Raw genomic sequence first — 27,479 nt, 5'->3', positions numbered from 1 at the left:
GGAAAGGAAGGCACATGTACTCCCAGTGTTGGCAATGCAGATGATAGGCTGTTCATGGGATATAAAGGCTGGGAAGGGTTTTCCATCCTGGCACATTTTGTGTGAGAGTAATTCTGCAGGTAGTCTGCAGAAGTGGGAAATGGGCTCCTGAAGGAGGATGAAAGGATTCCCCTTTTCTGGGGAAGGAAAGCACGTATTGGCAGTTTGAGTGCTCTAGATGATTGTCTGCCTGATGGAGGTAAAAGCCAGCAACAACTTTCTGTCCTGGAACCTTCTGTGTGAGAGCAGTCCTTGAATGTAATCAGTTTTGGAGCCCAACTCCAATTTTCAGAGTTGGTTTCCTGAAAGAGGATGATACTTCCCACAGGGACAGAATAGAACTAACTCCAGTGCTGGTGCCGCAGAGAAAAGATCACTCAGGGGAGGTAAAGGCCAGCAATAGCATTTTCTCCTGGAACCTTGTGTGTGGGAGCAAATCTTGAACATACTCAGTTTTGGAGCTCAGGTGCAAATTCCAGAGGTGGGATTCTGAAATAGGATGTCACTACTTTTAGCTCTCCTGAGCAGCCTATTGACTTCAACCACCACTGGGGCTACATGCTTTCCTTCACAAAGAAAGATATTACCATTCACTTTTTGGAGGGCATATGCAAATTTAAATTGAGTCTTAAAACTAAATAGGGAACAGGATTACTCTCACTGAAAAAAAATTCCAAGAAGAAAGGTTTTATTGTTGTTTACCTTGCCTGGGCAGCCCACCATCTATACAAAAGCCATTGGGGCAAGGTGCTCTCCTTTCCTAGGAGGGCTGTTTCACCCCCTTTTCTCTCCCTCTGAAAAATTTGATACCACTGCTCAAATACATCCAGGAAATGATCCCACACAAGAAGTTCCTGAACAGAAGGCCCTTGCTGGCCTTTACCTCTATGAGGCAGCCTCTCATCTGCAACTGCCACATTGGGACATGCTGCTTTCCTTCCCAGGTAAAAGCACAGTCATCCCCAGTTCCTGGACCCCACTTTTGGAAATTTCAGGGTAAGCTCAAAAACTGAGTATGTCCAAGGATTGCTCCACCACATCAGGTGCCAGGCTAGAAAGCTGTTGCTGGCCTTCACCTCCAGTGGGCAGCCTGTGATCAGCACTTAAAAACACTGCATCTCCAGGTTTACCTTCCTGTGGAACAGCAGTTTACCAGCCATAAGAAGGAGTGAATGCTGCTAGAACGTTATGTGAATTACGGGTTGCAAATGTTTGTCTGGCCTTCAGTTTCCTTTTCTGTCCTGGCACATTGCTTTTTGTCAGTACTGACAGTTTCAACTTGGGATGTGCACACTTCATCGCTTCTGGAGAACCAGGACATTTATTGCAACTCCACTGCTGCCATCATGTGGAGCTGAGCAACAGTGATGGGGAAGGTAAAAGACACCACAAGCTTTTTGTGACACCCTTAGTGCGGGAGCAGTTGGTAAACTGTTTGGGATCTTGGGTCTGTAAGAGGGAAAGAATGGGAAGGTATGTAGAGAAGGACATGGAATAGCACCAGGGTGTGCACAGGCTGCAAGTGGAAGGTGATGCCCAGCCCCTTCTTTATGCTCTAGGACCTTAGTCTGGGGGATTTTGGAGATTTCAAATCGGCGGGTGGATTCACCAGACTGTAGGAGTGTGACACCCTATATACAGCTGGCAGTATAGCCCCAGTTTTCAGGGATGAACTCCCAAGCCACTGGAGCAGAGAATTCCTCAAAAAATTGGCCAATTTTCTGGCCCATTCCATGCCACTCATGACTATTCCCCCTTGGGACAGGTCTCTGAGTGGCCTTCTTGGAAATCTCTGTTCTGCCTTACAAATGTGACTCCAAACAGTGTGGACTGCACTGAGACATAGCAGACATAGCAACAAGAACATGCTTTCCTTGCCATCCAAAGGGAATACAAAATTCTCAAAAGCTGTTGTAGCAGGCCTGAAGGAGGAAAAGGGGAGGAAAAGGGGAGGAAAAGGGGAGGAAAAGGGGAGGAAAAGGGGGAAAATCATCCTTCCCCTGTTCCCCCCCCCAGACTGGGTACGGTTATTAATGGACTCCCAAAGGTAGTGCTGAGGTAAGGGCAGGAGAGCAGCACTGAATGCACATCCCCGAGTACCATCATTGCCCTGGATGTTATCATGTCATAAACTCATATCCCACAGTACAGCAACAAGAAATCCTTGTCCCTGTTCTGTAAAAGGCTGCCCTGAGGAGCACATACAGGAATACAGGAATAGAGCCAGGGTTAGGTACCAAACCCACATGAACAGACCAAGCACCATTGTGACCATGGCTCCGGACCTAATCCAGCAAACGCTGAGATCAGGTTTGTTCCCAACCCACTCTTTTGTGGGTCGTGCCCTCCTTGTGTCTCACACTGGGACCCAAGTAAGGCTGTCTTGGTTTAGGAACGGTACTTCCAGATTTACTGCTCCCACTGAAACCATTCTAAACTGTGAGCCACTTGATCACTTCTCCCCCTCCCCAAGGCAGATTTGGGCACACGAAAGGTGAAGATCATGAGATAGAACAATGTACTAGAAAAGAGGGAGGAGAGAAAAAAACAGTAACAGCAACAGTATCAATAACAAACACTCCCTCAGCTCCAATTGATACTTACCTGTCACTCCCAGCCCTTGTCCAACGTCCCTCTCCAGCTCCCTCACAGGCTCCCTTCAGGTCCTTTTCAAGATACTGAAATCAGTAACATTTTTAGCACAGAAAGATCAAATCTGTCACTATTAAATCATGCCAACTACAACGGTATTTCAACTATCTAAACTATGATTTATGTAGGTATGTGCATTCCAGTGTTCATCCTGTTTGTGTTCACTCCAGAAATCCAGTTTTGGAAGATTATTTTTTTTCTGACATATTGAAATAGTCAACCAGAACCAGCACCCACATCAGTTCTCCTTCACTCCCTTCCTAAAGGAACAAAGCTTACCACGTTGCACTGAAACAACTCCTTGACAGATGAGTTTATTGAAGCCATTTTTAAAAGCAGGTATTTCTGAGTGTGCTTCATCAATCCCAACTGTTCAAAACAACTATCCAGTGTCCCAAGGAAGCGTGCATGTTACAAATGGTACGTGTTTCATACTCATTTATACCACATGACATAAGCATAAATATTATTCAGTATGCAAATTAATTGCTACAGTTCCCCTAAAAAAAAGTTGGGCACACATGGAAAACAGCTCTTAACCCAAGGTTATTGCAGCTGCCCACCTCCCTTGGACCCCAAAATCAAGTCACTAGTGCTCTCCTGCATATAATAGATTTTTGAAGTGGTTTTTCACATTTAAATTAAGCACCTTGGGTTTTTTTAGGACTATCCTTAGATGATATTTAGTGGGAAGTACAACATTTGAATAATTGCTACAATATAAATATTCAAAGGTTTTTTTCACCTTCATTTTCCTCCCTGTCTTCAGCCACTCTAACCTGAAGAAATAGGTTTCATGAATAACATTACAAAACAAAACCAAAAAACCAAAGCAAACAAAACACAACCCCCAACTCAAAATGCTGACACAACTTAAGCAACTTAGAAAAGGAAGGAGGGTCCAGAAACCAGAGGTAAACTATTAGTCCTACAAAATGAAAGGTGTTTGGAGCTTAGGAAGCACCACCATCTGCACATGCACAAGAATCACAAATTCTCATTGTTTGCCTATATAAAAAAAAAACTACTTCACCATTCATCCAGATCTTCCTTTGAAGAACAGTCATAAGAGTTCCATATTCAGAATGCAAATCACTTTTTAGTTATTCCACTTGGAGCGCACAGCTGCTTTTTAAAGGTCAGGATCCACTTCAACTCGTGACTTTTCACATATTTAAATGTTTTACCAGTCCTTTTGACCAATAATAAGATCATTTTATTGTCAAAATAAGTATTTTTTAGCAAATGAAAAGCTTTTGCGACAGTACAACATCTCTATATCCAGTGTGAAAGCAACATGGTGGTATAAATATATGCATACATTGTTTTACACAGAATCTATTATACACATTCCAGTTAACCATGGAACAATTAACAGGAGCAGATGACCACTGATTAGGGGCACAAAGTAGTTTTGTGAGCAAGGTTTTGAGAAACTTGAGGAAAAATCTGGTTTCTGGAAAGATGACAACCTTGGGATTCCATTTTTGTTTTCAATGAAGTCAATGATTTTTATTTTTAAGGATGTTGTATATAAGAATGCACTTTGTATTAAAACGAAGATCAATACTTTACAGTTTAAGAAACTTTACATATGTACATAAATTACACATCAGGAATGGTTTTAAAGCTCAAAATGAGTGGTGGGGAAAGTCTATTTTCCTTCTATTAGAATCTTGAACTCTTTTACATTGTGATCATTTGCAACAGTAACAGCATGATCCAGGGCTCGGATACTTGCTAGAAGCTTTATGATCTGCTTGATGTGCTCCCTAAAAAGGAGGCAGAAACAGAACAAAGACATGGATTTATTTTCCAGCAAAATACGACATGATGGAGCCATATATTTCATGTTCCTGTTGCAGATTTATTATATTTGCTTAATGAGGGTAATGGCAACAGATTTGTTGAAAGCTGGGAAAAAGCAGAAGGGCAGAAATCAAATTAGAACCTGCTATCCTGAAAGCAGGATAACTGGATGTTCCTCCTCCAACAAAAATTTTTACTAAGTTATAATTTCACCTGGTGAAGAAAATTGTTTCAAATTTAGAAACACACCAACAGAAGAACAGAGTTCAAAACTTAAATGAACTTAAATCCTGAAGTGAAACACAGGACTGTACCACGACTGGAAGACTGCTCATTCCTGTGCTGTTGCTGTTCCCATAGCATGTCAGCTTACTTGGCAGCAGTAACATGTCTAACGCAAACATTTAATTAAGCTCATCCTTGGATTCAAGTAAAATTACTGTTGGATCTCAGGCAAAACCAGGTTCACCTAGTTGGTTGTGTAACTAGCCAGAACTTTTGAACTGTATACAAAAGACAATTTGCCACCATGCAGGAATCAGCAACAGGCTCACCAGTGAAACAGTCCAAACTTGGTAGCTGTGAAATTTGGCAGAATCATAGAATGCTTTGGGTTGGAAGGTACCTTAAAGCCTATCTCAGTCCAAGCCCCTGCCATGGACAGGAATAGCTTCCAGCAAACCAGGCTGCTCAGAGCCTCATCCAACCTGGCCTTGAGCATTTCTAGGGACAGGAAGCTTCTCTGACCAACCTGTGCCAGGGCTTCACCACCTTCATAGCCAAAAATTCCTTCCCAATATCTAACATAAATATCTCCTTCAAATTTAAACCTACTCCCCCTTGTCCTGACACTATTTGCTCATATAAAAAGTGTCTCTCCCTGCTTTTTATAAACCCCCTTAAGAATTCAGGACACTAAGCAGTAGGGCAAAATATATTACCAGTGTTTCAGTATTTCTAGCAGTTGCTATTTTCAGATACTTTAAAAATATCCATTTCTAACATGCGAATTCACAAAGAATTTTCCAAAGACACACAGCAGGATGTAGTTACCCATGACTGCATGCACTGGCAAAATAAATTACAAGAACTGCAACTGCTTTAACTCAAAGTAAGTTACCTTGCATTTCTCTTCTCTACATCAGAGCAACCAATGCTGTTTCTGTAAATTGTATCAGCCAGGTGAACAAGGTATCTACAGAAGTTTTCTAGCTGAGAAATAGTCTTGTCTCCTGTTAGATGAGCGAACCACTGCTTAGGGAAGCAAGCAATTACCTACGAAAAACAGGAAAAAGGAAGTTCAGCACAACACAGTAAGATGTTTAAAAGCTATGTAAATATGACTTGTGAAGTCTGCCTAGTAAGACTGCAGAGACAAGGCCCAACTGAGTGAAAAAATGAGAAAACTACAAAAAAAACCCACACCAAAATACAAGTAGTAAAGCACTGAAACCCACAGTATACCTAATCCATCTACAAGCATGATTCAGAGAAGGTTCTTTAGTCTATATACTATAAAAAATAAAAAAAAACCAACTATTTTTCACTGACTACAGCTTTTAAGGTATCAAAGCCAAGATTTCATAGGCAACATCAAGTTTATAATAACTGTATTTTTCTTTCAGTTGAAGTCCATTACTTTAAACATTGTTTGATTTTACTTACACTTTGAGCTTTCTTAATGCTGTCCTCTCCATACTCTGAGTTTTGAAAAGCCATAAGAATGTATCTATTTAGCAACCCATCTATGGACAGCTCCTGTAGAGTTTTGTTTGATAGGATTCCATACCACTGGAGAAAGTTTCCCAATAACTGAAAATAGAACACAGGGAAAATAACTATTCCAAAATGTACTGAAACCAGAGAGTTGATCAAACACATCAAATACTTTAAAATATTTTAAATTTTTTGCAAACCTATTCAGGATACAGTCACCCTCGCTGCTGCAATTTAAAGAGAAAATTCCAAAGAACAGATTTTGTTCGTGTGATCATGGAGAACAGTTGTTCAGTTAACATCAGTCTCTACTTTTCTGTTTAGCAGCGAGTTAATTTTCTTCACAGTGTTTTATTGGAATAAACTATTACAGCCACAGCTTTGAGCTCTCCAATTCCCCAAAAGTAGCATATTTTATTCTGATAAGCACAAGGATATAAAAAAGCTGGGGTGAATAAGCTAAGTGACCCCATAACATTCAAGTTGAAATTATGGTGCTTCCACTTGACAACCTTTTCAACTACAAAACCAATGAGGCTGCAAAAGACCTCTGAGATCAAGTTCACTCTTAGACCAAACACCACCTTGTCAATTTGACCAGAATATGGAGTGCCACATCCACATTCTAAAACACTTCTAGGGATGTGACTCCACCACCTTGCTAGGCACTCCATTCCCACCGGTAATTATCCTTTCTGTGAAAAAATTCTTCCCAATGCCCACCCTGAAGCTCTCTTGGCACACCCTGAGGACATTTGCTGTCACTGGCTGCCTGGGAGCACAGCCCAACCCCACCTGGCCACACCTGACTGTCGGGCAGTGATAAGGGGTCCCATCCCCAGGCTAAACAACCCCAACTCCCTCAGCTGCTCCTCACAGGACTTCCCCTCTGGACCCTTTCCAGCTCTGTTCCCATCTCTAGATATGCTCCAGCCCCTCAATGTCCTTGCTAAATTGAGGGGCCCAGCAGCATTTGAGGTGTGGCCTCAGCAGTGTCCAGCACAGAGGGACAATCACTGCCCTGGTCCTGCTGGATACACCATGGCTGGTACAAGGTGCCCTTGACCATCTTCCTCACTTGGGCACACCTGGCTCACCTTCAGCTGCTGACCTGCACCCCAGGGCCTTTCCTGTCCAGCAGCTCTCCAGCCACTCAGCCCCCAGCCTGCAGCTCTGGGGTTACAGTGGACAAAGAGTAGGGACATTTGGCCTTGTTGACCCTCACCTCACTGGCCTCATCAATCCAGGTCACTCTGCAGAGCCTTCCTGCCCTCCAGCAGATCAACATTCCTGCCCAACTTGGTGTCATCCACAAAATTACTGAGGCTGCATTTGATCCCCTGATCCAGATCATCAATAAGGATTTAAACAGGTCTGGGCCCAAAACTGAGGCCTGGGGGACACCCCTAGTGACCAGACACACCGTGAAGAGGGAACAGTGCTTATCAAAGACTGAGAATCCAGAGTAGGAGTTTTTGTAAATGAAGTTGAAGCAGTTTACCATGTTCCACAAATTTGGGGAGGATTTTACTGCTACACTGTCTTAGACCAAAGATTTACTGGACATATTTAATGACTTACCTTAACAGAGGACCAAAACTGACGTTGGAAAAACAAATATGGACCAGAGTTCTTGTTTTCTAAGATGCTGGAAAGTAAGAAATCTCTTTAATGCACAACCAAGACCACATCTCTGTCTTGCATTTGCTGGCTTTTTCCTTCCAACACACAGTTCATTTCCATAAAAATTCCCTTCCATCCTTTTTGCCTTTGCTAAATGCTCCCAAAAGGATAACAAAAGATCTCCTGTACCCAGTCACTGAACCACACTGGGAGAAACTCCTGTTAACTACGGACAGAACACAGTGACTTCCTAAGAAAGGTCTGACACCATAGTTGAAAGCAAACTTACTTTTTTGGATACAAGGGCATGAATACATCATCATCTAGTGTTCTTCTCATCCTTAGCAACAGCGCCTTTAAAAGCATCTGAAACAGGTAATTTTATTTTAAATGTCCAATGCACTGCTTAGTAGTTAAACACTCAAAAACTGATTTTTAAAGCAACAGAGAACACTTGTGACCGTAACAGTAAACATACATACGTATTTCAGCACACAAATAAATAGTCTTAAAGAAGTCTGTAATAATTACAGAGGTGAAATTTGACACTCAATTAAAACCTGAACTCTTAATACTGGTTCCTGCATTCATAGAAGGCAAGTAAAACAATCCAATTTTCAGGCTATACATTTCAAAAGGCTACAAAGATCTAAAAAAGAAAAGCCTGAGTATTTGTGGCCAACTCTTACAGCAAAACGGGAGACCAACAAGGCTTAGTACATCTGGTGTACTTTCATCTCTAGTATCTGTTTTGGGGAGGCCCCACTGAGTTTCTTCTTTCAATTTATCACCATACTTTACTCCCCACAATCAGGCTGCACAGCACCAAATAATTTTAGAATTCTTTTTACTGCTGTATTTCCCAACCTAAGGTATTAAAAATGCATTCAAATTCCTTAATTTATGCAACATATTTAAGAAAAAAATCCAACAACTTACTTGTGTATTTTTGTTTTCTGCATTCACCACTGAGGGATATCCATCTATTAGTTTCTGTACCATTGCTACCATTCTAGATGTCTGTGTGGTAGAAAAGGGATCCCAGATATTTTCAGAAATTACTGTAAGAGATTAAAGACTCCACTTTACAAATACCCAAATACAGGACATCCATGCAATTATTTACAAAACGGACACCACAACCCCTCCCCTCTCATTTTCTAAGCCTATACCTGTTAATTTAGGAAGAACGACTCTCTCTACAATGGTAGGCAATAGTGAAATATCAGCATCATCTTTCACCTGCTCCTGCTCTTCACAGCCATAAAACAGCAATGACTCAAACCACAGCATTGTTTCAAAGTCTCGACACTTGCCCTAATAAAGAGAGAATTGGGGTTAGGCTCCTAAACAAATATTTGAAGTCAACACACAGAAAAAGTTTATGTATACAAGTACAACACACTCACAAAAACAGCTTTAAAACACTCTGCCAAAAGAAACAATTCATTCTACCAGCACAGCCACTAGATGCAATGAAAACAGAAAATGGTTGAGGCAAGATTGATTTTTTTAGCAGTTTTTGCCCCACAGATTTTAACTTCAACTTACACCTGAGCCAAACCAAAGGCTACAGATTAGGGTACAAGCTGGAAGTACAGCTCAGTTGCGCTGCATTATAAAATTACGCCTCGTGGATTTAAAACTCCTCTTTATGAGCATCTGGTAACTCCTCTACCTTAACAAAACGCTTACCAGGATCAGTAACAGATAGTAGTGAATACAGTTAGACTTGACAATTCTGTAACATGTCTCCAACTAACATGAGCTTTGTTTTGTCAACCTGAAAACTCAGAGAAATAGCATGGGGGAAGGGAGAATGCACAAAAAACATTTTAAATTCAATGAGGGCATCTTTCTTAGATTTATCCTTGTTTGATTAATGAAGTCAAACATCAAATTAATAAAATTATTTTAATACTCTGAACTTTCCCTGAGGAGGAATCATGCCTCCCCCTCCTGTGCACTTGGAGAAGAGGTGACAGAAAGTATTCTGCAGATAGTCTCTTCCTAGCTGAGGGGGAAAAAAGCACTTCTGTAAAAAGGAGGACCAGAGAAGGAGTCAAAAGCTACATAAACTGTTTGTCCTGGTGGCATCTCATGAAAGCATACCCAGGCTGGACAACCAGTGTGTGCCAGGGATACTGGGCTGCCATAGTGCTGTCCTGCTTTTCCCATGTTCCCTACATAACAGGGCAGTGAGTGAGTACTGAGAAAAACTTGGTAATTGCCAGCCAGAAGTCTACAAGGTATGGATGTGTAGGTGAGAGACAGATCTATAACCTAGAGACACAGGTTGCAATTCCATGTAAGAATAAGCTTCTTAGTTCTACTTCTGATGAAACAGCATTATCTAGAGTCACAATTTTCTCTGAAGTATTTTAAAGACTAAACACATTTTCATAGAACCATGCGATGTTCCCTGGAAAGGACTTTAAAGATCACCTAATCCCAGCCCATTGCCATGGGCATTTGCAGACTTTGGTCCACACCACTTCCTGAGAAGGAACTGGCAATGTGCCAAATTGTATTCTGGTCTGCTTGGAACATAGAAGATCAACTAGCCCAAGCACTCCCCAGAAAAACTTTGCCCCAAGGCAGGTGCCCATTTGAAACTTCATCCCTAGAACACACCTTTAGGAGAAGCACACATCAAAGGGGCAATTTACATTGCTCTGCTCAAGTGTGAAAGAACCACCAAGAAGCAGCTAACACAGAAGCTGCTTGCAAAGGAGCTTACCTCCAAAGGAGTCCAGGTAAGCAGCTGAAGTCTGATTAAAGGGTTAAACAACTTTGGTAAACAGAGGCCAATGTAAGCATCCTTATAAGAGGCAAAGTACTTGGAACGCCAGGCTTCAAACTGTGATTTAATGCAATCAATGGAGTAAAAGCTTTCCAAAACATCTTCGAAAACTTTGCTGGATTCCTTCAATATACGATCTAGCATGGGAGAAAAGAAACAAAAAGTTAATCACCTATTCCCTCTAATGCCTCTTTCAAGACATTCTTCAATGCTCACTGGCATCAGCTAACTCCCATCAACAAAACAAAACAAAATAAACAAACAAACAAACAAAAAAATCCATCATCTTTAGAAGTTCTGTTACTCCTGCCTCAAACACTCAAAGTTATAAAAACAGGAGCACGAGTACTCTTCAATACACTGTTTTATCAGAGGTCTTACTCTTCATGGAAGGATTTTAAGTTATAAGACACAATTAGGATTGGTGATATACTGTGCTGTACTCAGAGTGAATCTAACTTCAAAGCTGGCCTTGTTTCCTTGTTTTGCATGGGAGTTTCAAACATCTGATCTCCAGGCCCCTTCTAACCCAGATTATTCTACATCTTTGATAATCCAAGTGCAAATATAGGAGGGCATCTCAGATAAATCAACTGAATTGGCAGTTCAGACAGGGTGGGTCCTAGCAGACACCATGCCCAGAACATGACTGTTAGCACTGGGCAGTGATTACAATCCTTCAGCACCTTCTTTTCTGGCTTTTTGGGGTTTTTTTGTTTTGGTTGTTTTTTGGGGTTTTTTTGGTTTTTTGTATTTACAGTTGCAGTATTCTATACAGTCCAGACCTTTTTCTCTCTATATTATTTTCCCTTCACCTTTTCTAATCAGCTTCATTTTAACCAGTCATGTTTGCCACAGTTGTAAACGTTTGGTTACAGCAGTAACTCTCACACAACAACACAACTAGTTCACACAGCAGGCAGAGACAGGGCTGAGGGAACAAGAGATTATGTCATATAACCACACTTTTCATACTGGGATTAAGAAAAAACACTACATGTAAAGTTAGTAGGTCCAATGTGCACTCTTCTGTTCCACTGCTGTTTCTGGACTAACGTGAGGGCTACAAACAATAGCAAAAAAGCTTTACAAACACCGTGCCTATTCAGAAACTGAAGAAGTTTCTACAGAACACTTTTGCACACATAAACTGCCAAGTTACCAAGTACAATTCAGCCCCATTGAACCTAGATAATTTAATTTAGCAAAGTGAATTATAGCACCTAACAACCCTGAACAGTTTTACTGTTTTTCCAATACTCCTCCCTGTATGCAGAAAATCAGTGCAACCATAAAGTCGCAGTAAATCAGCTGGCAACTAATGATGTGGAAACTGTATGCCTTCCAAAGGACCTAAGAGCTAGACAGTTCACCTGTTTTTCTAATAGGTTTTTATTCAGGTCTCCACAGCCACCTACAGCAATGACTTTTCCATTTATTACCTTCTCTGTGGGAAATGACCTCTTTATTTTAAAACCATCCTATCACTTAATTTCATAGTCCCTAGCTCTCATACTGTGAAAAACCAATATTGTTCTACTTCAAGAGACCAAAACCATCCAATCCCTCCTAAAATGCAACACAAACAATTCTAGGTATGTAATCCTTGCTGCTCTCCTGCTCCTTGCTTCTAACCTGATTCTCTTTTAATCAGAGCAAATGTTATTTGTACCACAAGATTTTTCTGCAATGTTTGCATTCAACGTTGTTTTCTATCATTTGCAAGCTTTGTCAGGTTCCACAAAACTTCTGTCACTGCACTTCTAGAAGCTTATTCACAACTCCACTAAATACTTGCCACAAACAAAAAAAAGATTTTTAAAGCACTGAGGTTTTCAAAATTTCACAAGTAAGACAAACACGTATTTCAAGAATGATAAACTATTTCACAACTTGGAAGACTTACTGACAGTCCAAAAGTTTAATGCTTGCCAGCAAAAGCATGTTTGAATTAAATAAAAAGAACCTCACTAAGGATGGGCTATTCAATCAACTGCAAGACACACAACAGAATTGGTGATAGAGATTACTTAGGTCACACTGATGATCCAGGAATCAAAAGTTCCTAAACTCCTTCCAAAATATGGTGAAATATCTAAATAGGGCTGCATTAGCATCAATGTTTTCCTGTCAAATATTTGGTATTTTATTATGGAAGAGAACTGGGATTGTTCAGCCTGGAGAAGAGCTTCAGGGTAACTTAACTGTGGCCTCAGAGCACCTGACGGGAATCTGCAGGATGGAGGAGGACTATTTACAAGGGCCTGGAGTGACAGGACAAGGGGGAACACCTTCCCACTGACAGAGGGCAGGGTTAGGTGGGATATTGGGAATAAATTCTTCCCTCTGATGGTGGTGAGGCCCTGACACAGGCTGCCCAGAGAAGCTGTGACTGTCCCTTGCCTGGAAGCGTTCAAAGTCAGGTTGGATGGGGCTTAGAGCAACCTGGTCTAGTGGAAGATGCTCCTGCCCATGGCAAGGAGTTGGAACTGTGTAGACTTTAAGGTCCCTTCTAACCCAGACCACGCTGTGATTCTGTGACAAAGCTTGGGTAGCTCTTCTAACCTCGCTCCAAGTTGAAGTTTGTGATATCTGTTGAAGTTTCCTCGTCATCGCTGGAAAGGCCTTCGAGGTGATCTGCCATTTTCCCAGTTTGCTCTCTCGCTTGTCTGCGGCGAGCTCTGGAAAGGAGCAGCAGTATAAACCAGCTATCATCTGTATAAACCAGCTACAGTAAAGCAAGAGAAACCAGCTCTTTTCCCCCCCTATACAATGAATACACCCACTTAGGCTTGTCCTTTTAATTCTAGGAGAATAAAGCCAAAAAGAACTTTTACTATGAAAAGAACATTTACTATGCCACCACCTCAAACATTCCACTGTGTTGCTGTCTCAAACAATGAGAAGAAACAAAACCAGCAGAAACCACACAGATATGCAATGTATTTACTATGCTTTCTTTTAGTAATTTTAAATCAGTATCATAGAATGTTTTGTACACTTCCATTATAAACTGGGATACACAACAACACCCCTGCCTAGCATACAAGCTTTGCAGGGAAGAAGCAAACATTGCCACTCATGTTAGTATGTCACACAGGACAGCTGCATCTTGGAAGCAAAGACACATAAAGAAGAAAAGAAATCTCATTCTGTACCTTCTAGCCTCTCTTTCTGCAGTTCGACGCTTGACTTGTTCTTGATAGATCACTCTGTCTCGCCCAAAAGAATCAAGATTTGGTGCCATCAGTGCTTTATCTGTAAAATTACATCGATGAAAATTAAAATGCTTATTTATAATTCTATAAATGTGCTGTAGGCAGTTTCAAAAGAGCCTTTTACCCACTTTTAAACTAAGTGTAATTTGAAATAGAAAGCTCAAGTATTAAAAAAAGAAAAAAACCCACAATGCCCCCCAGAAGCCTGAATTCACAATGTGTAGAGGTTAAAATGGAAAGCAGGGGAGTTTGGAAAAATTTCCACTTAAATGTCAAATAGTTTTCACCATACTTCACTCAGTGCCAAACTACATAAAAGTCAGTTTTAACAGAAATAGCTTAAATGAAATGTCCAAGAGAAAAGTGTTCCTTACATAAACACATTCACCACATAATTTTTGAGAAGAAAACTAAAAAAAAAGAAAAAAAAAAGCAGACGAGTGACTGGGGCAAGAATATATGTTATGTTAGAGTTCCAGTAACAGTGTTTCCAAGTTCATATGCTTTAGATTGCCTGAAGTTTAAAACACATCAAAATCTACAGAAAGATAAACCATCTTCCCTCTTCTTTTCAAGCTTTGCTTATCTATGTTCCTGACTAAAGAAAACAACACAGGTAGAAAAGCAGATAGCAGGCAGGAGTGTTTCCAGTTCCTCCTCTCCAGGTAAATTTTAAACAGTAGACTAAATCCTAACCACTACTCAAATCCATCCATTAAAGTATAAACATTAACATTTAAACACCAGCCTATCCAAACTTCGGGAATAAATGTACACATTCTGAAAACATCTATTTACAAATTCATCATTTGAAGTATTAATGCTGATCTATGTCAGTATTCCAATTCAATACCTGCTCTGCTAACAGCCTTCTCTAACATTCCAGATACTAAAATAAGATCTCTCTGTAAAACCCAACCTCAGCAATGAGAACTATTTCTACCATTAAATTTCAGTATAAAAAAATCCATGCTAAGCTTCTTTCAGGAAATAGGTTTCCAGTTCTCACAACAGCATTTTCATGCTAAAACTGCAAGGCCGTGTGATGCCCAAAACTCCAAAAAACAGACCTAAAAGAATATGTATGCTAACCACTCTACAGAGGAATGATCAACTCTGACACCCTAGCACTTCATCATCTTCAGTGGGTTCTAGCTAATGGTATTAACAAGACTTTAGCTCTGACAACTGTGGTAGAACAGGGAAATGGTATTGATTATAGAATTTTACAACAGCAAGAAGACAAATCCGTTTTTAAAAATGGGAAGCTCTCTGAAGCATAAAGAGGATTAATAGGATATTTCATCCATTGATTTAGTATGCTGAATAAAACCTCCTCCAAGAAATATGTATTTCCATCCAAGTGAACATTAATGCTTTTGTAGAGTTCTACACACTGAAGAGTAATCACCACAAGAAACCTCCTCAGTGAGAATGCCCCAGCCACAAACTCACAGTAAGCAGAATTTAACTGACTAGTCTTTAGCTGTATTTCATACAGGGTCACTGTATTAGTCTGATTAGTCTTCCAGTTCTTTAATTTCCCATTAAAATGTCTGAAATCAAATACTTACACTGGCTACAAAACAGAAAATTAGACAGAAGTCTAGCCCAATGCTTTGTGGCTTTATAACTGTACATGTTAAATGACATTTATAGATTCAGGAAGGTTAAAATAAATTTTTTAGAAGTCCTGATATAAGAAGAAAATGGGGAGTCACATACTACCACTACTCCCACAGCCACCATGCATACATTTTTAGTGCTAGGAAGGAGAATATATAGTTAAGATAAACAGAAAGGAGAGACGAAATCAGAGTTACAGTGTTTTCAAGTTTAAAACAAAACAGATTAGAGAACTTTCATCTAAACTTGCTCCTACTCATCTCAAGAGTAAGAATAAACTTTAATAAGACAGTCATACATTAAACATTTACATTTCAATTAAGTTATACTAAGTAAACAAGGTTGTTTAATGAATAATAAAAACCTTCAAGATGGACTGACTTGAATGGCTTGAAAACTCCGAAGATTCATCTTTAATATCATCTTGTCGTCTTTGGACAAGGCGGGAAGCTCGCTGTTTGTACAGCTGGTGCATTGCAGATTCAAGTTCGTTAATCAGAGGCACCTGTAAAAATACAACACACCACGTAATACCCGGATCCTGAGCTGCTCAGCTTCTGGGGTCCCAGTCTATTCCGGAGCAAAACGCTGTCACTGTGCTCCCAGCAGCACAAGGTCCTGCCTTTTACTCGTATCATTTGCACCAGGAAATAGTTCAAGGTGTGGAAAATGCATACATTTAAGCTTTTAATCAGAACAAGAGCATTCTGACAGCAACTTCCGTGGCTTGAATGAGTCTACACAGCCAGACATCCTATTTAGAGTGGGAAATTTTCTTTCCAGTACTTTTGCTTTCCCTATCAAGTGTGTTATGTGCTGTCTAAAGGTCTGCAACTCTCCGACGTCAGCTGTTTCCTCTCTATCCTTAAACAAGAATGTAGAATTGTTCTCTACTTCAGTGAGAAAATAACCTGACTGTACACAGTGAAAAAAACCACCTATCAATCTAACCTACTGAAGCAGGCAGCTATTGTTTAACTCTTAATAGCATATGCTGAGATATCACTAAAATGAAATCAAACCCTGCACAAGGGTGTTATGCCAACAGGTAATTCAAATCAAATACTCCTCTAGCTAGCTTATCATTAAAATTAAAATAGTACAATTTGTGCAAGTTATGCATTAAGTATAACCTTGAATTAATCAGGTAGGTCAGGTCAGACCTGTCACTTTTTTTTTTTAAATGAACTATTTTAGCAGCATCTCTAACAAAAATAGATGATATTATGACAGTCGGGAATTTCCTGACATTAAATAGCAGGTTCACTGATCTTTTATTTTCCACTTCCTGGGACAAGTTAAAATTAGATCATTATAAATATTCAAATGCAAACCAGAAGTTTTCACAATCTCTTAATTTGGAAAGGCAAGTCCTTTTGGTATGAACACTTCAGCCATGTCCTCCTTACCTCTGAGATGTATGCTTACTCCAGTCTTCCAGTCTTTTATATTTCATTGCTGCCTACCATCCAGGATTATGTTTTTTTCAAAACAGAAGATAAAATCAGAAATTGTTTCCTGATGTATTTTAGAATGTGACTCAGCAGCTATTAAAGCTATTTACTCCTTCAGTAAAATGTAAAATTCTGAGTTTATAGCTACAGGGCCATTTCAGCTTACTGAGACTGACACACACATCAGAGAAGAAAAAGGTTTTAGCTCTGTGGGATAAACCAGGCTCCAGGGATTAAAATGAAAGCAGCTCTGCACCAACTCAAAATACACACACATCTTTCTTTCGGAGAAAAGAGTAGAGAGAAAGACAAGGAGGGAATAAACTTCCAAGTGCTGGAAGTTTATACTCTGAATTTAAGACAGTTTTGAAAGTAGAAATAATGGTTTAAAAATACTAGTTTTAATGTAGTTTACCATACAAAATATAGCTTTTTCTCTTACGCATGTTGAGGAAATACTAAGACTGAAAAGTTAAATGAAAATTTTTCAAAGCACCCCTAGTGGTTCCTTCTGTAAACTTCTCAGGATTAAGAAAGAAATTCAGTGATGCATTCAGATATAAGAATACACTCAAAATCTTTCCCAAAGAAACTTGGAAGTCCTTATTCTTCTCTATCAATACTATAGTTAATGAGTGGTTGACAATTCCACTGACTACTATAAAGTTACAGCTCTCATTCCCTGTTCTGTTTAGTCAGTACCTTAAATTCAGTGTTTTCAAAGGGTTTTTTTTGTTCACTTTCCCTGTAAACAGTGGAAGAGGAAAAGCAGAAAGGTCTCTAAACATTTAGATCACAAGGATAATTCTGACACACAGAGAGTGTTTTGATAATTCACTTTTGCAGGTAAAGAAGTAGTTCATCTGCTTGTACTGTCAAAGGTATGCCCAGAACAACGCGATCTTTCTGTATCCGCTGTACGTTCCTACATTCAAAATGTAAAAATGCCACTGCGACTCGTCAGCTTCCTCAGAAAGCACAATTTTGACAGTAATTACTTCTGAAAGAAGTAATGCAACCATCTTCCACTCTACTGGTTTTCTTATTTATGGGGGGAAAAAGGTATTACACAGGATTTGACCTTTCCAGTGCTTGTTTCTAGAATCTGTGTAATAGCTGTCTTGTTATACTCTCTGCTGAGTCTTAAGAATGGGCAAAGTGATCCTAACATTCAGAATCTCTTCAAAATATCATATTTAAAGATATGTTTTCATATATGTATGTATATATATGTGTATACACTATGGTACTATTATTACACACATATATAAACACATTCTCATGTATAATAACTACATATATCATTGTAAATATTAATAACAACACTTTAAATAGAAGCAGTTGGGAACAAAGGTTCTACAAAAAAGCTGAAGGTAATTTATCTCTACACTCAAAAGATTAGAACAATTTACCATCCTAGTGCATTTCATTTAAATAAAAACTAATACTAGTTTTATTACTGGACTTCATCCCCTCCTGACACCTCCTTTTTAGAAAACTTTTCAGTGTCCTGTGGGCTACTGGTTCTGAATTTGCCAGTACTCTCGTCATACTGGAAGCACTGAATTCCAAACATTACCTGGCCAAACAATATCAAAATAAATGAAATGTTCCTGTTAGACTGACCACATCAACTGCTGCTTTTGCAACTCACTTTACATACAAGTACAGCAGCAGCCACCACCTGAAACCAGCAAAACTCTATGAATGCCCCTAAGAAGCCTGAGATTATAAAAGTCATATCTTAAAAACATTTGAACAAGGCAGCTTATGCCATCAAGGAGAACCTCCAGACATGGTTTATAGTTACCACAAAAGTAATTTAACAAAAGGTCTTCACAAAGCAAATAGAGATACAGATATTTAACCTGACTTCTGAAATACAAATTTAACTCTGAGTAATAATGTAAAAACTTATGTTTAGTAGGAATTCAGGCATCTGGGTGACCAGCACTGCCAACACTGCTTAGGAAAGCACCTTTATTAAACTTCAACAGCTAATGCTAATACAGACTCAGGAATAGGGTTTCTTAAGTGAACAATTAACTGCAACTAATTAGTTACATTAATCAATCAGCTGGGTGAATTAACTGTCCCACACTTCCTGGGTTTGCTCATGACACAGTTACTCTTCACTTTTACATGATGAAGACTGGACTCTCCCAATGCCACTAACAGTGGACAATTCATGTCTAACCCATCAGCACCTAAAACGCTTTTCCATTCCTCTCCCACACCTAATGGGCTAGGCAAGCAGTAGCTTAAAACTATTCAATTATTCTGACAAGATATTAAGAAATTAATGTACTACTACTGTGCTCAAGTCAGAAGACAATGAAGAAATAGCCAATATACTGCTAACTGAATTCTACAGCTCCAGTGTGTGCCTAATATGTATGTCTTTTTTTCAGGAGTTTCTATTATATTTACAATGAAGTAAGTAATCAAAGCACAGTGCATAACACAAGAAAAAATACTAAGTTTTTGACTTAGAGAAGTATCACACTACATGAAAGAAATATATTTTTAAGTGTGAGTATCTTTGAACAGATATGGTAGCTTTAAAACCTCCCTCCTTCAGACTCCAGAGCAATACCAAGAAACATCTGGCAGGAGGAAGTTTATAACACAGAAAATACAAGTCTCTGTTATTGTGTACACCAAGCATTCCAGAAAGTAGCAATGTCATAATTCAGCCCTTATTTTTGCTAACCTGATATCCCACTCAAGTAAAAAAGAGTATCTGAGTAAAGTTGAAATGCAAGAGTATCTACCAAAATCCTGAAGGCATAAAATCTGCAAGTTTTTAGGCAATCTAAAGTCAGTGAGGTGGGAGGAGATTTCTGGTCATCAGCTTAGTATGATAAAAAGTTCTTTTCAATCCTCAAATAACCAAACCTTTTGAAGAATATGCTCTCAAAGGACTTTTTTTCGAAAACAGAGGGAGTTGTGGTGTTTGGCATGTAATAAGAGACTTTTTTTTTTTTTTTTTTTTTGTAAAGAGATTAATGTTTTTGCATCCTTACCTTTTCACTGAAACACTCAAGCAAGTCTTGGACATACCCTCGCATTTCTTGCAAAAACTTATACCGTTCACCAATACCCCCAGAAGACCCTTCTAATCTTTCAATTGCCTTGGTAGAGTCCTCTTGGCTTTGCTGATGTTTCTCATATTGCTGCCGATTAGCTTTGTGCATTTCTTTCATAGAGTCCAACCTGAAGGGCAATGGATAAATAGTAAATTTACATCCAAAAGTCTGCCTATTTCAGACCATTGAGACATCAAACAGACTGTACAGTGCAAGTACTGAGCCTATAGACCAGAAATTTTGCAAAGACATTCTTCACCTTTGATTTGTCACCTTCTCCCCTCTCTTCATGAACTGCAAGGCCAATGACTGCAACTCATTTGCTAGACTATGCTGTAGTGCATTGCACTGGCCACTCCCACAAACTTTTACAGGAGCTGATAGCACACAGAATAGTGCAAGCTGGACAGACTGGGGGTGGATGGGAACTACAGCTTATACAAAGCATTCTTTTTCCTCTACTAACTTGATTCACTATGAAAGGCTGCAACACTAGAAGGGGCATACCAACCAGTTTTGAAGACATGTAAAGTGCAAGCTGTTCATTACATATGATTTCTCATTGCAATTGTGTTGCTCATTCCATACCTTTTGTGTACCTGACAAGCAGATTAGTGTTTAAGCCAAAAATTCCCTGAATACACTAAAAATTAAATTCTTTATCTACTGAAGGGGAAATCTCTGATTCACAGTTTAAAAGAATGCAGCTTGATAAGCTAAACACCTCACTGGCCTTTCATTTCTTCACTATAAGACTGTGCAGTGTCCAGAAGATGCAACTCAGACCTCTCTTCAACAAGATCAGTGGCCTCATATTTAAAGCTTCACTTCCAGAGAAGCAATCCAAGGAGATTTTCGAACAAAGTGTCAATGTCATCTTCACTTTGAGTTTTTTTGTTTGCCTTTTTTTTTTAATGGATGTGCCAGTCAGTACTTTTCCAACGATGAAACTCTGTGTTTGCTCACCGAGACTAAAAGACACCTGAGGAACAGAAACCTAGGGGACAGGTCTTTAAGTCTAAAAAGATGGTCTGTCCTACCTGTCTTTAAGCTGTTTCTTTACCAAATCAATAGTAACAGGAGTCATCTCATTACTGGGAGTTTTGAAAGGAACTGTATTATCTGCTTTTTGAGACTTGGTATCCGATGATCCATATGCAGCATAGGTGTATGGAATGCCATATGATGAACCATAAGACAGTGTCTGGTAAGTGTTCTGGTAGTACACATTATTCACTTCTGCAGGCTGACTTGGTTGAACCTAGTGGCAGAGGAAATGCAATTGTACTATATTAGGCTTTAAAGAAAGGGAAAACTTACTCCCTTACATTCAAATCAAAGTGTAAAATGAAAGCAGATATGATTACAATATGTAATTTTCAAGGGGATTTAAGCATCCAGTATCTAAGGCAGAAGAAACAAATGCCCTCAAGAAGGTCAATGGACAAATTGTTAGTATCATTACCATTCTAAATAGTTACACTATTTCTCCTTAAAGAGCATCCAAAATTACAGACCTAATTTCTCACATGAAACAACCTTCTGTGAACTATTCAAGTTTATAAAGGATTTAGCCAGTACTTGCAGAAACAAATGAAAAAAGAGTGCACAACTATATACATGCCTGGGGTATGTTGATTCCTTTTCGTATCTGCTCTTGCTCCCATCTACTGAGTTCTTCATCTTGCTCCCCTGCCACTAGCGCTTCATCATCGCTTCCCTCAATACCTTCGTACAAGAAAAAGAGGATAATGCATTCATAAATTCAGATTCAAAAATCTGAAACCATGCCTCAGTGAGAACATCTCAGAGCATCTTCCTTTCCTCTTCATGAGGAATTAAGGACACTGGCCTGTGAGTTATTAGCACAGGGGTTCCACTTGAAAGATCCAATGGTAAAATTGCAACTCACTGCTGGTAAAATCCTCTAATGTCTAACTCCTTTTCCAAAAGGTCATTTTACCTGCTTGCTAGCAAGAAGAATTCTATATCATATGTTTTTCTTTTCCTAACTATATACTTCCTAAAAACAGAGTACAAGAAAAGCAAGAATTGATCCTTAGTGTAAGTTTCTATCACAGTCAGCAGTGTGCACAGGAACATAGTTTGATGCTCAAAATTTTACAAGCGTATTCCATTATGTAGTACTTTTCCTCAGAAATGTTATGCAACTCCAGATTGTTTGAAAAACATGTTGCTTAAAAATGCTGAATGGGAGCACTGACAGTGAAAACAGTGTGAATATTCATCAGCTGACCTTCCAAAAAAGGGTTTACCTATTTCCTCAGCAATCTTTTGCCTTTGGGATTTTTCCTTCACTGTAAAAACTATCCTCCTCTTCTCGTCATCATCTTCATCATCACTGGCATCATTTTCATCTTCTCGAACAAGGCGGCTTTTACCTGGTTCACTGTCAACGGGGGTAAAGTCTCCGAGTTCACGAGCCATTTGACGCTTTTTCCTAGCGGCATGAATAAAAGCAGCATCTGGAATTTCTCCTAGAGACAGATGTGTGCACTGTTAAACGACCACTGCAACAAAACAGGTGTTACAATTTCTTACTGCTCATCTCTGTCACCATACCAAATCATCTGTGCATATAGAAAAAAAACCCATGAGAGGAAACAAATCCATACTCTCAGAAAACATTTGCAAGCAATTTAGACGCTAAACATATCAACTTTCTGACCAGAAAACCTCAAAGCTGGGATCATAACCAGCAGCTCATGTCTTTAGAGCAGAAGCCTGATGTTTCTAAGGGAAATATTCCTAAAGAAGAGGATGCCCTTTACTGCAGCTGACTACTGCAAAGGGAGGAATAAAATGAGGTGTATGACTGTGTCACTTCCTAGCCCAATATTGCTCCCAGCTCTTCTTAGTTTGACAGAATAAAAAGCATCAGCTGTTTCAACAGACAATCACTGGTCAGAGATTAAGAGCCCACCAAACCAGACTCAGTTAATATACAGAAGACTGTACAATCAAGGGGAAACATGAAAAGCCTCAGACCTAACTGAAAACGCTGAAATCTACAGCACAAAACTTAACACAATTTACGTAAGTCATACAAATCAGTGTGCACCAAGGACACGCATGTGGTATTTGGGGAACAGACTACCATAATTAGCAAACCAGTTTCAAAAAGATTTTCTCAGAGGGATTTCTTTGGCCTCAGGGCCTGACTAGAACCTCAGTATACAAAACAGGATAGCAAAATATTTCTGCTATCTTGCAGACCCATAATTGAAACATTTGAATTAAAGAAGAGATTTTAACTGAAAGCAGTTAAATCTCATGTGAAGTCATCTGTTCCAAATCCAGATGTTTTTTACCAGTGTAATCTACTTGAGAGACAAATTCCTGCATCCTACATCAGGATGAAGCATTCTGTAGCAAAACGTTTTCTCCCATAAGGCTTGTAAAACTAAACACCTTTAGGAAATACCATTTCTTGAATTCTCAGATGCTAAATAGTTGGAAACTATTTCCTAATCTCTCACACACATTAGTCTGCTGTAAACATTGGCTAAATCACTTGGTAACTTATCAGACATATTACAAAGACCAACCTGGGCGGAGAACATTCAGTGATGATAGAGCACTTGAAAAAGCACCACCAGCTTTTGGTTTTTCCTCTTCCTTCTCACTTTCAACTTCCATTTCTTCTTCACCATGCTCACTGTTTGCAGTCCCATCTTCTTGGCCTATATCCTTATTCTGTCCTGTCTTTTCTAGTGGTGCCTCAGCTGGTAAGACAGCAAAGTCCATGTTTTACTCATTTTATAAACATCACTCAGAAGTATTTTTTTCTAAGATGTAACAACCAAAAGTGAAAATCAAATTAAAATGTTGAAAAATAGTATTATTGTTTGAGATCTAGGAAAAAATACTTTCTTAATTATGATTAAATCACAGACATCCTCTCAAAATAAAATATGACAAGGCAGGTCCCACTAACCACTAAACATTTTTCATATTGTGAAGTATTTAGAAAGTGGGGGACTCAACCTTGTGCAACCTTGTCAAAGTCTCTTACATATGCAATAAGCATTGCCTGTTTTACACCAAATCTTTCCACAAGAACCAAAAGAACCTTTCACTTTCTTCTTGGGCTACACCTGCTTTAGGTGGGTAACACAGAGATACGGGCAGCAAGTACAAATAGTATGCAAAAAAATTCATGTTAAACCCAGCTACCCGATCTGCACATATCTGAGGTTTCACACTCAAGCACTTGTTTAGAAAATCCAAGCTGCTCTCTCAGTAGCAGCCTTCAAGTCTTTGAACTATAGCCACATGAATTAGGGAGAGCAAAACAAACAGAAATCAAATAAATATGGCCCACACAGCCATGTGCAAAACGCAATGTTTTAAGGATCTTTGTGACAGAAGCAAGAATCCAGGTTTTCACAGATGACCTGAACATTAGCCACAGAAATTATAATTTCTGGTTTTGCTAATGCCCCACAGCACTACATAGGCAATTTAAGGATTCTAATAAGAATCTGTGGGTTTTCTAAATGCAGACAAAACCTTTAAAAACAATTTAATTAAATTTCAAAAGGGTATTTCCTGCATGGGACTGAGCTCAACCCCATGTGCTTCTCTAGATCACTGCAATCTTTGGATCACAAACCTCCCAGCTTGTGCTTGTAGCATTACATAATCTGTGGAAAAGGAACCTCTACACGTTACCAATGAGCTTCCCAACAACCAACAGTACAATGAAATTGAAGCCCCAGGCACTATTTCAAGCTCTCAAAAACTGGACACTGTTAACAGATCCTTTTGCTCCAACACTTTCAGTGTCATCTTAATCAAGTCTACTCGAAGGTCCAAGTCCTGAAACAGGCAGCTGTTGAACAATTAACTTAAAAACCACCACTCTGCTCACCCCAACAATCTTCCTTTTTGAAGAAAAAGCATTAGAAGGACACTTGGTACCAGACAAGCACCAGGTACATTTTCAAACTAATGTAATTCCTTCCTAATTCAATAAGCAACTCCTCTGTCATAAACACAGCTGCGTTTCAGAATACTGATGTCTACTGACAACCATCCAACAGAGCTGAGAAGTTCCATCCTTCTATGTTAATTTCTACACGAAAATCAAAGAACTCTACCAACTGCAAAACAGCATTCCTAAGGTGCAAGTGACACATTTCATCTGTGCTTTACTTCAGCTCTAAACGTGAAACCCTCTAGAAGACTAACAACTCATCTTGAAACAAGAAATTAAATTACAGTACTTCATATTTTCCACTAGAAAAATTACTATAAGTTTTGCAGTTACCATCTGTTGGAGAATTGACCTCTGTTCTAACTTTTGATTTTTCAAGATCTTCTTTGTATTCTTTCTTCAACTGTTTTACAATCTTTTTGCTGTAACTTGATTTCTTCACTTTAAAAACTTCTTCTGTTTCTTTAAAAGAGAAATTGGATAACATTACATTAGATCTGTCAAGCATACTTATTTATTAAACACCTTGATTTTGTACCTGGAATTTCACAGTGCGATTAACAAGCATTGTAAGGCTCTCTCACAGTCTATACTGAAAGCGTAATTCTACGTTTTCAGTACTTCCATCAAGATTTCAAATCACGAGTCTTAGAAACCAAATTTCAGTGAATTCAAGAGAATTCCTTCAAAGACGACTCAAAACTGTACGAACTGTTCGGGCAACAGGCAGCGAGTGCGAGGTGACCCGTGAACACCAGCCACATCAGATTCAAACAAACTCCACACAAAGCCACGGGACAGAGGCTCCTGAGCCAACGCTGCTGGCTCCAGGGGGAGACTACGGGCTGCACGACTCCCGCACAAACCTGCGGGCCACACAGGTGCGGTGAACGCAGCACAGGTGACGCATCAGCAACACAGAAGCAGAAGCCATTTGACCACAACTACAGCACGGCTAAGGCCGCTCGGAGCAGCACCAGGTCGGGCTGGGGAAGGCGCGGGCCCGCCGCTGCATCCCTGCCCGTCCGTACCCTGCCCTCAGGGATCGCCCCCTCTTATTGATCCCACATCACCCCACGCCACACGGGGGACCGCCTTAAAAAATAAATACGGATCCCGGCTCTCCAAGAGGAGAGGCCCGGTGCAGGCTGAGCAGCTCCGGGTCCCTTCCATTCCCGCAAAAAGCGACCCAAAAGCCAGGCAACCACCCGCCTCACCCTCCTCCTCGTCCTGGAAGCTGAGCAGGCTGGCCCTCGGAACCTCTTTGTTCTCCCGCGACCGCTTCTTCTCCTTGGTGCGCCCGGCCGCCGGCAGCCCATTGCCCTGCTGGGGCTGCGGCGGCGGCGGCGGGGGGCGCAGGGCAGCGGGCGCGGGCAGAGCCCCCAGGCCTGCTCGGTCGCCTCCCATCAAGCCCAGCCCCAAGCCGAGAGCCGCGCCGTAGCTGGCGGCACAGGCGAAGGCCGCGGGGCTGCCGGGCAGGGCGAGGGGCACGCAGCCGGCGGGCAGCGGCAGGAGCCCGGCGCCCGACGCCAGCGGCATGGAGGCCTCGCTGGGCCCTTCCCCCGCCGTCCCGACCGCCGGCGCCGGCTCCTGAGGCGGCTCCTCGTCGCGCTCCTCATCCTCCTCCTCCGAGTCGTTCCGCTTCCGCACATTCACCCTCCGCGCCTTGCGGAACATCCCGCCGGGCACCGACCGGCCGCCCCGCCAGGCCCCGGTGCCGCCCGCTCCGGCCGCCCCGCGCCGCGGCCCAGGCCCGGCCCCGCGAGCATGGCACCGCCGCCCGCAGCGCCCCCTGCCGCCGGCTCGGCCACCGGCGGGCGGAGGACGCGGCACTGCGCCTGCGCGGCGGGGAGCGCGCGGAGCGGCGGCTCGAGCGGCCCGCCCCGCCCCCGCTGCCCCCTCACGGCCGCCGCCATCTTGTGTCGGCACGGCAGCGCGAGCCGGGCGGGAAGGGGGTGGAGGAAGGGGTGGGGCGGGTGATGTAAGTATAACGTGAGTTATATTAAAGAAAAGATTCATCATGTGAAGCGAGTTTGTTTTACAAAATATGTATTATTACAGCAGGTGTACGCGCGTTTTGGAGACATTACTGTGGAAAAAATTCTGAGAGCTTCTTAATGCAGTATTTCCATAGGGCAAAGCCATATAAAATAGAATTGGAAGAATCAGGTTCGTGGTATCCGCTGGGATAGAATAGGGCCGTTGGGAAGATCACCACGATAGCGGAGCTGTGGATTGCTGTAGTTGAGGATTTTTTTGCTCTTTCCAGGAAAAAAAATCTGCAGTGCTTACTTAGGCACTGGAATAAAAGGACTTTTACACCAGCCACCTACAATGACAAAAGTAACTGAAATTTAATTTGCTCTGCTAGAAAACCCATGGATTTATTGACCTCGTTTCTTCTCCACAAGGCCAGAATGCATACATCTTCAGCTACTGCTGCATGTGTGAATTTTTGGACACCTCTGTCGTAGTAATGGGCAATTACTG

The 27,479-nt window shown here is 40.7% G+C and overlaps 1 protein-coding gene across 2 annotated transcripts; it reads right to left on the bottom strand.

Annotated features, from left to right (window-relative positions):
- Positions 1-2,989: 2,989 nt before the first annotated feature.
- PAXBP1 (PAX3 and PAX7 binding protein 1) lies at positions 2,990-26,738 on the bottom strand. Of its 2 annotated transcripts, none has more exons than XM_033051346.2 (18): positions 26,207-26,738; positions 25,323-25,451; positions 23,599-23,775; positions 22,306-22,527; positions 21,654-21,757; positions 21,070-21,290; positions 19,967-20,156; positions 15,868-15,991; positions 13,801-13,900; positions 13,208-13,323; positions 10,580-10,779; positions 9,012-9,156; positions 8,779-8,900; positions 8,129-8,205; positions 7,798-7,864; positions 6,166-6,312; positions 5,621-5,775; positions 2,990-4,463 (listed from the first exon to the last, which is right to left on the bottom strand). In XM_033051346.2, the coding sequence occupies exons 1-18, from the start codon at positions 26,664-26,666 to the stop codon at positions 4,346-4,348; spliced, it is 2,874 nt and encodes a 957-aa protein (XP_032907237.1). In that variant the 5' UTR covers positions 26,667-26,738; the 3' UTR covers positions 2,990-4,345. The 2 variants fall into 2 exon arrangements, with proteins under 2 accessions (XP_032907237.1, XP_032907238.1); XM_033051347.2 differs by having other exon boundaries at positions 22,432-22,527.
- Positions 26,739-27,479: the final 741 nt, after the last annotated feature.

This window comes from Catharus ustulatus, chromosome 2 (assembly GCF_009819885.2).
Source record: "Catharus ustulatus isolate bCatUst1 chromosome 2, bCatUst1.pri.v2, whole genome shotgun sequence".
NCBI lineage: Eukaryota > Metazoa > Chordata > Aves > Passeriformes > Turdidae > Catharus > Catharus ustulatus.
This window is presented reverse-complemented; position numbering and strand designations above follow the sequence as displayed.